General features: G+C 46.4%; 1 protein-coding gene and 1 non-coding gene across 2 annotated transcripts; both read right to left on the minus strand.

The window, feature by feature from the left end:
* Positions 1–3088: 3088 nt before the first annotated feature.
* Positions 3089–5786, minus strand: LOC119440387 (putative nuclease HARBI1; the record flags this gene model as incomplete). Its single annotated transcript, XM_049660327.1, is given in 4 exon segments — positions 3089–3127; positions 3129–3264; positions 3800–4011; positions 5016–5786. Coding segments are annotated over 4 exon segments (969 nt in total), but the record flags the coding sequence as incomplete, so codon positions are not given.
* A 656-nt stretch (positions 5787–6442) lies between these two features.
* Positions 6443–6514, minus strand: Trnat-cgu (transfer RNA threonine (anticodon CGU)). The gene has a single exon. It is a non-coding gene; the product is annotated as a tRNA-Thr (tRNA).
* Positions 6515–12283: the final 5769 nt, after the last annotated feature.

Genomic DNA, 12283 nt, shown 5'->3' on the forward strand with positions numbered 1-12283 from the left:
ACCCGTAGAAGCTTTCAGTAAATGCACCACCGTAAAACGCACGCGGTGAAAATGTGGTCATGCTCTCAGCGAACCGCGCGAACGTGCTGTTGCGCGCGCAAGTGAGAACTCTGGTATCCAGAAGCCGTGCTGTACATTGTGCTGCACCCTAGTGCAAAAAGAAGTAAACTTCAACAAACAAACTTTATTTATCCCTCAAGAGATGGCGCATCATGTATACAAAGAATGCGCACCGGTCGCAGTAAAAAAAACCGCGCAATTTAACCCCCGAACACCCTTGTCGGGAGCTGCCTGACAGCGGACCGCTACGGCCGTGTTGTGTTGTCGGGCCCTGCCTGACAACGGACCGCAAAGGGTTAATGAAAATTTTGAAAATATAGGATTTTATGGTGCCAAAACCACCATCTGATTATGAGGCAGCCGTAGAGGGGGACTCCGAAAATTTTTACCTACTGAGGTTCATTATCATGCCCCTATATCTAAGTAGACGGGCAATTTTGCATTCCACCACCATCACAATGAATTAGCTACTGCAGCTTGGATAGAACCTGTGACGTCAAGCTCACCAGCCCAACACCATAGCCACTGAACTACTGCCAGTTTATTTACGTAGTAGTCGTGCTCTCTCGTTATCCTCGCACTGTATTTGCAGCGTCAGCGCATGATTTGGTTGAAAAATGGCAATTATAGATGTCAGTGTCGTTTTGCTGCCATTCAGAAACAGCTTCGTGTGAAGTTCATGGTCATCACGAGTAAACTTCATGCTTCAGAAATTTGGACCACCTGGGGTTCTTTAACGTGCACCTAAATCTAAGTACACGGGTGTTTTCGTATTTCGCCCCCATCGAAATGCGACCGCCGTGGCCTTTGATACAATTATTCTGGGAAACACAGGCATGATGTTTGCTACCACCAATTTCAAAGGCTTTGTACACGGTAATCACGTGGAACAGTGTTGAATCGATTGAAAAAGACAACTAGCACTGAAACGTGCTGTTGTGAAATTTTAATGACATTGTGCCTGTAAAAAACAAGCAAAAGTTAGGTAGCTCCTGCATTCGTAACATTCAGAAGTGCATGACATCCCTTCATGGGGAAGTAGCATATTTAATCGTCATAAATGGTCTTGAATTTGGTGACGGTTGTGTGCAATTAGTGCAGAGTTGTATGCTATCAGTGCAGATAGTTACAAAAGGGTACGACAACAAGCAAACCTTACATTGCTGATGATAAGCAGTGCACAACTGCCAACTGTGCATATTAGTTTATAATCATTCTGCTACAAAATACTGCATTTACGAAGGTTGTCGCAGTTGAGGTTGTGCTTCACCGTGAGCTTGCCAAATGAGAGGAAGGGCCAAGCAGAGTGCGGGCAATCAGTGCTGCTGTGTTGCTCATGCTGCATATGTATGTATAACATGCGAGTGTTGGTGGCACGGCGCCATGTATTTGATAGACCAATCTTTGGGAGGACTTGAGAAGAGGCGATGTTATATGCTTCTTTTAACTGTTTTACTTTTCACTTTTGTTTTTTGGACGAGTTCAATTTTGCTTTAGGTTCATTGAACCTTATGAACCACCCTTATGAAGTTTTTGCTGACCTAGGCAGTGTTACCTGTGTAGTGAAGAAGAGGAAGAAGTGCTCTTGCGTCTGTCGCTGTGCGCACCATCAGCGTTCGTGGACTGCCTCAATTGCGTGAGACGTCTAATAAATCGTCATATCACATTTGGTGGAAGGCGCTGCAATTCCCGACCTCACCCTGGAACTTCGCAGCCGAACGTTGCCGACTGCTTCAGCCGCTACCATGCTCGAGCCTACCGACAATCCGCCTGCAGCTTCCGCCGCACCCATCATTTGCGGCGCCGTCCAGCGGCAGCAGGACCCCCCCCCCCCCCCGTCTTTAGCGGAGCCGGTGAGACTGACGTGGAAGATTGGCTCTCTACCTATGAGCGCGTCAGTGAGAACAAGTGGGATGACCCGACGAAGTTACGTCGGGTCATCCAACGGCTTGACAGAGAGGTTCAACCACACACTCGGTGACATGTTGACTATGTACGTTGCCTCGGACCACAGTAACTGGGACACTGTTTTGCCGTTCGTAACGTATGCCTATAATACCGCCACACAAGCTACCACTGGCTTTTCGCCATTCTTTCTGTTATATGGCCGCGAGCCCTCGTGTACAATGGACACCCTGCTCCCATACCGACCCGACGCTTCTGAATGCACGCCAGTGTCTGAAGCCGCCAAATACGCAGAGGACTGTAGGCAGCTCGCCCGTACCCTTACGACCGCCGCCCAAGGTCGCCAAAAGCTGCGGCATGACAGTAACGTGCCTACACCACATTTTCCGCCTGGTTCCCTTGTTTGGTTGTGGATCCCACCTCACAGCCCTGGCCTTTCAACCAAACTTCTTGCACGCTATGATGGTCCCTACCGCGTCATCGACCGTACCTTGGCTGTTAACTACGTTGTCGAGCCTGTGACGCCATCACACGACCTTAGACATCGCGGACGTGACACGGTTCATGTCAGCCGACTTCAGCCATACTATGACCCCCTGATCCTACCTACGCCGTAGGTCGCCAGGATGGCTCATCTTCTCTCCCGGGGGCCATTGTAGTGAAGAAGAGGAAGAAGTGCTCTTGCGTCTGTCGCTGTGCACACCATCAGCGTTCGTGGACTACCTCGATTGCGTGAGACGTCTAATAAATCGTCATATCACACCTGTCCATATTTGTGTCATTTGACAAGCTAAGTGAAATATAAGAGTACTTGTTGGACTGGTTGGATTCTAGTTAGGGTCACAAACAAAACTGCGCTGCATTCTGTGTTTCGCTCTAGCGCTTAACCTCTGTACCTGGCGTCCACCAGTTGAAGCTGCCTACTTATCTATTTTTGTTTGATAAAAAGGAATATAAAGTGCAATACAAAGTTTACATGCATTTATGAAAAATAATTTGCTATAATACGAGAGCGAGTTCTGAAGCCATTGGAGTCTTGAATTGCCATCTGCGGCTGTCCATTCGGCAAAGTTGGTGTAGGCTGTTGAACACTGGGTGCAGTGTGGGGCTGTACATTCGGAGGGCATGGGTCATGTTGAATTCTGCTAAGGTTGTGAAGCGCCTGCACATGCAGTGATTACTATGAGTGAGGTGTCTGTGTCAATTTGCAGCTTCATCTGAAGGCACGGAAACCTCCTCTTCCAAATTCCAAACACACGTTCCACGCTGTTTCTTGTTTTTGCTTGTGACTTGTTGTACCTGAAAAAATAACTGCATTATGTCTCTGCCTTTATGTGTGTTGTTCGCAATCTGTGAATACAGTGGCACAGATCAAGGTTAGGAATTGCGTTTGATGTTACATGACGTGTTATTTTCATTCTTTCTTTTAGACAGATTTCGCTTTTGACTAACGTTGCACGTTGGGCTTGTTGGTATGTCATGATGAAGGCAAAAGGCGTAGTGCATCAGAAACGGGACACAAGAAGAAGAACACAGAAAACACGTTTGGCGCCAAATGTGTGTGTTGTCTGTGTTCTTCTTGTGTGTTTCTGATGCGCTGCGCCTTTTGCCTTCGGTTTTGAGTTTAGAGCTTTTGAAATGAATCGCAAGAACATTCTTGAAAATGAGCAAATAAAAAGTGTTTCAATTCTGTGATGGCTCTTGTCTAACCTTGCATGTTCAGATATGTTGCTTTGCCTGCAGGAGCTTTTAAGTTTCTCAGGACACGCTTTCTTCTTCAAAATAATTTCGATATTCAGCTACACTGCTTCATAGAAATTAAAAACTATCTTGCCTGTACTCTGGGGTGCCTTGGGCAGGATCCTTGAGAGGAGTCATCAGATATGACCTGCAGGCATAGCCCACGTCTCCGAGAAGAATACCGGGGATGGCACCCGTCTCGTACAGCACTCTGGCGCGGCTGCTGTCGAAAATTCTGCTATCGTGGGCAGACCCTGGCCAGCTAGCCACTACATCATAAAATTGTAGGTCGGGCCCCGTGATTCCCTGCAAAATGGCAACTTCGTTAATAAAGGCGATATCCAAAATGCAATAACACATAGAGAAAATTCTGTAGAGGTGAACATTTTACCGTGGCAGCACAATGTGAACCGATTGACTGGTTGTAGACTTTTTGTCATAAGTAAAGCTCTACCATAACGCTCATATTAATTGTTCAATATGCACGAACACACTTGTTGAAATGTCAATAAACCAGAGTACTAAAATAAAAGTAGATGCTACAATACTTTTGTCATTGTCAAAGTGTAGTAGCTCTGTGGTATGGTTATGCAGTTGAATCTCGATTACAAGATCATGACCAATACGAATTTTTGGCAAGTCCCGGCCCAAGTACATCAGCCTACAACGTGCTAAATTTCGGATGTTGCAAACCGCTTGTCGCAAACCGCCGTCGCGTGATCTCTGGCGGTACGTGCGAGCGTGTATAATTAAGGAACGCGTGTCACCTTTCAACAAAATACATGACGCAGTCTTCGCATAACAACGCAGTATCCCGACAAAGCCGACTTTAGCGATTATAAGCTTGCCGAATTTTCAGGTGTCCTTGCTCTCGTTGCATTAATCTACTTATTTTTTACGTTCTTGTGTGATACAATTTTCAAGTGACAGAATTTTTTTTTTGCGATGTCCCAAAATACACACATAATCGAGATTATACTGGATCAAAATACGAGGCGCTGCGATTTCATGGGAACTACGTTTTCCGATGCTGAGCAAGAACTTGCCGGTTCAAGTGGTGGCCGCGGTAGTTGTCGATGAGGACCGCGACATAGGTGGAGGTTAAGGTTACCCTCATAGCAAATTCGAAGCTTCGACAATTGTCGTAGCACAGATGTATACTGGCGGTGTGAAACCGCGTCGTAAATTAGCGGGGTGATTTACTTGTTGTTACGTCTGTTACATTTACAAAAACGTACTACGAGCTGCATTATGTACCGCTTCTGTTTGCGTATCAAACCACCACTGCAATATTTGTAACGAGCACTCACCTGAACATTTATCGAAAAGTATCCTTTCCGGTTGCGGTACACCTCGGCGTGGTCACCACCGGGGCTCTTAATTGGCACATGGGTGCAATCAATGCACCCACTCACACCGGGAAACTTGCCTATTCTATAGAAATCTTGCATTACACCGCTCATTTTTGAAGCGGCGGGAAATTGCACAAGCACAGGAAATAGGCTTCTGGCGATCATAGTCGATACGCGTTCGATTACCCGTGACACTGCCGGCTGTGAAACATTCACTAGGTCGCCGGTCACAATTTGGAACGTGCCGGCTCCATAGAAGCGCAGTGTGATGAGCAGCTGCAGGAGAGGCGGCACAGGGAACCCACGTCCATCGGTGTTCTCCCGCAGAGGCAGCCTATCGAGCAGCTGCTGCACGGTCCTTTTTGTAAATCGATAACGGCACAAAAACTCGTAGTCGTCGTACACTTCCATGGGATTCAAGCGATCCCTGAGCACTCGCCGTGGCGGTGACGCGTATGAAAAGGCTGCCCCACGCATTAGTTCCTCATGACGCTCCAGATAGTTAACGAACTCCGCGAAGTTGTCGTCCATCGCCGCCATTTTGTTTGTTTACAAGGGAGCGTTAAGGTAGGTCGGAGGCTACCTTAACCAAGCCTTACTTATCACGGCGATAAGTACGAGAAAAGTTCTGCGATAAGTACAAGGTTGGTTCTTGAAACGCGTTAAGGGCTGTTCGCTGACTTAAGTCATAAGTATAAGTATAAGTTTGGTTTGTGAATACGGCGGTAAGTGCGCTTGGGAAAGGAGGCAGCCGTCGACCGTAGTTTTCTGCGCCGCCTCTGCTTTTCTGCGTGCTTCTGCTTTTCGGCGTTTCTACTTCTTTTCTATTTAATGCGCGTTTTCTGAGCGATATAAGCAATAGCCATCGCATGTGCGTGGTGGCTAAAGCTTCAAGGCATGTCACCCGTAAAACGAACAATCGCAGGGAATTGTGGGGCGCGCCGTCTGCTAGCAGTTTCTGGTTCGATGGACGACGCGGCGACATCGGCGGCATGCCCGCGCACGAGTTTTTCTACGCGGTTTCAAGGTTTCAGTTAACTTTGGGCGCGACGATGACGAACCAAGAAAGGCAAGGATACGCTTTTATTTATAAACGAAATCTGGTTTTCATTTCGGCAGCCTTTTTTGTTTTTGCCAGGTTTAGCTCTACGACATTTGCCGCTGCTTGGACGCAGCGTCACTGACTGGTCTGCCTGCGGGTCAGTCAGACAGATGAAAAAGCTACCTTTATCCGGTAATTTATCAAGAGCATAGAAGCATTACTTACTAGCCAACAAACATAGACACCAAGGACAACATAGGGGAAATCCCGTGTACTTACTAATTGAAATAAAGGAATTGATAAATTAATGGAAATGAAAGTGGATGAAAAAAAAAAAACAAATTGCCGCAGGTGGGGAACGATCCCACGTCTTCGCATTACGCGTGCGATGCTCTTACCATTGAGCTACCGCGGCACCGTTTCCCCATCCACTTCCTGGGGTATTTATGTTTTACTACTACAACTAACCCTGGGAGTGTTAGCCAGCGCCACTACTCACAAACCTTGGCGGCGGATGCGGAACATCCTTTCTGCCGCAGGCATCACGAGTACGTGATCTTTTTGGGTGTAGGCAACTGGTCAATAAACCCACATATGCTGCCTGAAGGCATCAATGTTGCCGGATTTGAGACCCTCGCTATGTAATGAACGAGAAGAAAGGGATCCGAGGGGCCCGATATTTATTAATCACATAAGAAGCCAACAAACATAGACATCATTGGTGTCTATGTTTGTGCCGACATGAATGTGTTTGAGGAACTGAAAGTTCGTTTTCATGCGGGTAGTAAAGCAAGAACTCCTCACTGGATTAATTCGCAACTCACCTAATACAGTTAGGGAATACTCAACGGCAGCCACGGCCTCCTTGGTTTCATCTAGTTTTATCCAGCGCCACCGCGCTCTAGCAACGCTGTGCGCCGGCATCCGGCGCCCCTAGGAAACTTCCGGTAGCCGTTCCTTATGCATTGCTCGTTTTTGCTGGCATTTGTTCGCTCGCGCGCTTGTCCTGCGCATATTCTGTGTTATTTTTCGGGTATATCGATATAAGTGCGACTTGTGGCATTCAGTGTGTTGCGTGACGGCGAGTAGCTCTTGGAGCATCGACTGTTTTCATTACGTTTACTCCTCAACGGTGTTTTTCAAATCTGGGAGCCTACCAAGAGCTCCCAGATTTGCTCTGCATGCTCACTTCATCCAAGGTACGTTACTACGTGGAGTAGCCGGACTGCTATAATGCTGGATAATAAATTGCTTCTGCACGATTGTTCTGGCCATATGTCGTGTAACTCACGCGAGAGCAGCTCGACTCTCGCCCCGAGTTTCCCGGCTCGTCCAGTTTCTTGCCTCGGCGTGGATCGCCATGCTACGAACATGAGTTAAATTTATGGTTAAGCGGGTGCCATGCTGCCGCCGTTTTATTTTAATGTTTTTCGTATCTGGGGCACAAGTGCACTTCTGCAGCTTTACTACCTAGGTATGTACATGTGCGCACTGGTTTATCTTGTTTAACGTCCCAAAGCGACTCAGGGTATGACGGACGCCGCCAAGAGGGCTCCGGATAATTTCGACCACCTGTGGTTCTTTAACGAGCACTGAGATCGCACAGTACGCGGACCTCTAGCATTTCACCTCGATCGAAATGCGACAGCCGGGGCACAAACGGCGTCTTTCGGGTCAGCAACCGGGTACCGTAAATAGAGCAGAATCGCAGAAAAGTTTGCGATTTCTGTGCATGCATGTAGGAAGTTTCGGCCACATTCTAAAAGCATTTACGAATTAACGGAGGCTAATTATGGATTGCAATCTCGTGCCCAACACTACAGGTTTCATTTTGTATTAAGTGTGGTAAATTCGTGAGCATTTAAGTTAGTCCCATTTCAGTCGACCTAGGCTTCTTGCACTAAACGACTTTTGAGAATGTACAGTTATTTGTGAATACATATTGAAAAGCAGAAACAAGGCATATGACGTCATATGGCGGCAGTTTCTGGTGGTTATTCTCGTGCTCGCGCGGTCTATATAATATGACGGGGTGTCTTCAACGTGGAAAACGGTTGCGTAAAAGATGTACTAAAATGATTTAAGTCGGCATGGACGGAATTTCTGCTGGCTTTGAGGCGGACGGAGCACCCACTGCAGCGCGATGTACATGCGTGTTTGAGCCTACAATCAGCCTCGGAGATCAGTTGTGTATTTACGAAAATTTATTTCATGAATGTGACCATACTGTAGCATTCTCATTGTAATTCTAAGCTGTGCATTACTACCACTGACTACTTTGGAAACATATGATGATCGTAACAGCGTAGATACCGTTCTGCCGCGGAAAACTTTGTGCGGTTTACTTTGACAAGCGTACAAATTGTCTGAAGACCCGTTGCGCGACTGCCTCGATTGTTGGACGAGATTTCCGCCTACGTATAAAATAGTTTTTGTTAGTAATAACAGCATACCGTGCATCGTGAATCACACTCGTTCAGTCGTCCAGCGACCGGCTGCGGACTGCGCGAGCGTCCGAAGCAGTGGTAGCATCTGCTTGTTCTGTAGCACATAAGCCGAGCACGCGGCATTAAAGGTTGCCTCGAAAGCAGCGCCGCCGTTCAGAGTGGTGAGAGGCAATCCCGGCCGCCGCCTGCGGGAGCGAATGAAGTCGCGGCGGCCATAGTGGTAGAGGCAAAAAAGGGTGCGTCCCCAGCATAGGCGGCCGCGGAGTACTTGCGGGATTCCGTTACATTTCTAGTTACGTTATAAAATTAAGAAGAAACCTCTTTAAGGTGTATATCAGTTCACAATTGTGTGTTGTTGTCGAAAAAGAAGATTTCTACACCCAGTTCTTGCCACAGGTTTCGAGAAAAGCAACCGCCAGCGGGATGCATGGCCAATCGCACTTCTTCGATGTGTCAAATTACGAACGGTGTCTCGTGTGATGTGACTGCGTAATATTCACCACTGATTACCCGCTTTTTGGCGAGAAAGGTTTTCAGCCACCTTTAGTAAAGACCTAATACACCTTCTACCAGCAACTTCTGTCTCTTCGGCGCCGCCACCGTCTCCATTTATTCGTCTGGGGTACAGTATCTCTCTTGAGTGCTATCACATGGCCGCGGAAATGTGGCAAAACTGCATTTGGTATTTTTTCATCTGCTCCAAGTAGTTCCAAAAAGGTCCTCACACGCCATTGGAGACAGACAGACAGACAGACAAAGAACTTTATTAAGGTCCTGAGAAGCCAGCCATATTGGAGCCCCTGAGAGGCCCCTGGCTAGCTGTTGGCTAATCCCATGTTGGAGCCGGGAGGCCATGCCTCTCTGCTCTCTCACGGGCCCTCTGGACAGCCTTCTACTAGTATTCCTGTTTAGTGCTAGTGATGGCCTTCTCCCAGTCCTCGCTGTTGAAGTCGTGTAACACAGGGCACTGCCAGAGCATGTGGGCTAAAGTACAGAATTCTTCCCCGCAACCCGGACAATGAGGATCTATCTCTGTCTGTAGTCTACTCAGGAAGCCTCTCGATGGGTACGAACTCGTCTGAAGCATCCTGAGCGTACGGGACTCTGCTCTACTCATAATGTTATTCGCAATGCTCTGTCAGGAGCTTTTAATTTTGGTAGAAAACTGCAAAGCTCGTGTTCTCAAGAAAGGCACTGCAAACCATCCATTTAGCATCATGAAACAGTTGATATTTATGTACTGAATTCAAAGGTTGTATCATTGAATTTCGCTGTTGACGTTCGCTTATAATTTAGACGCACATAAGGAAATTGATGCCACTTATCCATGGCATTTGTTAATGTAACATACGCAAGGTACTGGCCCAGCTGGAAATATTCAGACAATGATAAACATATCAGTCAACAATCCTATACAAACATAAGAACAGCATAAAACAATTTCTAGTGACACTTGAACTTTTCAAAAGTTATACAGGTTCACTACAAGCTCTGTTTGTAATTTATGTTTGGTGATGATAGATTTTTTAAATATTTGAAGTTTCGAACGCAGTGCTACCGCTCTTCAAAATGCGCTCAATAAAATTTCGCAGTGGTGTGGTGTATCCGAACCTTTGCAATCTTGTAATTGAAGTTGAGCGCAATCGCTCTTGTGTGCAAGGCTGCAAGCCATAATACAACATAATGTTGTGCTGGGCGAGTTGATACGTATTTTTAAATTCTTTAATATATATGAGACATGCAGACGCGTACAGAACGGAAGTGGACTAGATTTTAGTTTGAATTCACTTTATTTACCAAATAATTCTGGCTGGATGAGCGCTGTACTTGCAACCCTCCCAGTTTTTTTTTTTTTTCCTTTTTTTGTCATAAATCGAGCGCTCGTACGTCTGTCTTTCTTGTACACGTGTCTCACTGGTTTCTCTTTTACAAGCGCAGGCATTGCGCGATACGTGCAAATCAAATGGAGAAGGTGGCGGAAAATGCACACCGCACGTCACAACCCGAGCCAGCTGTGCTTCCTATTACCATCTGCAGTGGCGTGCCAGAGACTACTTTATGACGCATAGATTTTATACGTGTACGTGCTCTCCTGCTCCTCTCAAAGCCGAGGGGCATCAAATATTCGCACCTTGTGCGCGTCACACTGAGCGTCAGTTTTACCGTTTAACGCGCTTATAACGAGATGCAAGGTTGCTGTCGATTTCCTTTTGGCGTCAATATCCACAAGAACCAAAACCGCGCTGAAAACGTCATTATAATATTTTTGAGCTTTGGTAGTCACTGTGATTCGTAATTATATTTTAGCCATATTCAGTGTTTTAAAACAACGCAATATATCTTATTTTGTACCTGCACTTTCTTCTTTCTGGGGTTTTACGCGCCAAAACCAGTTCTGATTATGAGGCACGCCGTAGTGGAGGGCTCCGGATGAATTTTGACCACCTGGGGTTCTTTAACGTGCACTACAACGCAAGCACACGGGCGTTTTTGCATTTCATAGGGTTTCCAACTAATGTCATTAGACGAAACACCGGCACTGTGATAGTTCGGCCTCCGTGAGAATGATGGTTAGTACATAGAAAGGTCAGCTTCGCGCTTGCAGCGTCAGACTTTCTTTTGGCTTTCTCTAGTGTATTTATCTGACTTTTTGCGACCCAAATTTCGAAGCACTCATTCTTTACTAAACGCAGAAGGCAATGTGACTCTGCGTATGATACATAATCGCTCCGAATTATGGCATTCATAACGCAATATGTTGTTGAACAATTGCAAAGGTCACAAAGCCGTTTTAAGCAGAAGGTTGAAATTTAGGCAAATCTGCGTATTAATCTCACGGAGCGGAATAGTTTCGAGTCAGCGACACGCCGATTAAAGGGCGGTACCATTCCGCTTTACTATTGGGGAATATAGTTAGAGTAGGTGTGTATTTTATTTGTTAGTTCCCTCACTATGTCAGAAAATAAATGCCAATTTGATTGAACGGTGCGTACTTCAAAGTAATTGAGATAGCTGTCAATCAAAGTACAATGATCATTACTGACTGTCTCAAAGTTCGAATTTTTATACTCTATAACTCTGGATGTGCTCCTGAATTTTGTTCGAGAAATGCTACCGCGAAGACAGTAAAGACTGGCTGCTTAAACCAGGCAGGTGAGTGACGTCGCACAGATATTCGGGAAGTGTAGTCAGTACTAATCTTTTGTGAACGTTCTGAAGAAACAAGCATTCAGCCCTTCAACGAATGTTCAGAGAAACTCCGGAATATGTGCTTCTCGTTAGCACACCCACAAGGCGACTCCAAGGTTGCCTTGCTGGTGATCAATGGCTGCCCAGTATGGCAGGAGTGGTCAGGTAAAAAAAATTTATAAAATAAATTTTGGGGTTTTGCGTGCCCTAACCACGATGTGATTATGAGGCACGCTTTAGTGGGGGACTCCGGAAATTTGGACCACCTCGGGTTCTTTAACGTGCACCTAAATCTAAGTACACGGTTGTTTTCGCATTTCGCCCCCATCGAAATGCGGCCGCCGTGGCCGGGGGTGTCGTCAGGTGGATGGCACGATAGACTTGCGAGAAGAATGCGAGATTGGTCATTGAGGCTGATTATAGCGTGTTATCTGGACCAAACGGGAACAGCAGTACACGCCTGTTCGCACTTACGACCCAATGTGCGATTTACGCATGCATATGGTCTTGAAAGGCATGGTTGTGTATGTGCATGGGCACCGTATTCG

The sequence above is a fragment of the Dermacentor silvarum genome, chromosome 1 (assembly GCF_013339745.2).
Source record: "Dermacentor silvarum isolate Dsil-2018 chromosome 1, BIME_Dsil_1.4, whole genome shotgun sequence".
Classification (NCBI taxonomy): domain Eukaryota; kingdom Metazoa; phylum Arthropoda; class Arachnida; order Ixodida; family Ixodidae; genus Dermacentor; species Dermacentor silvarum.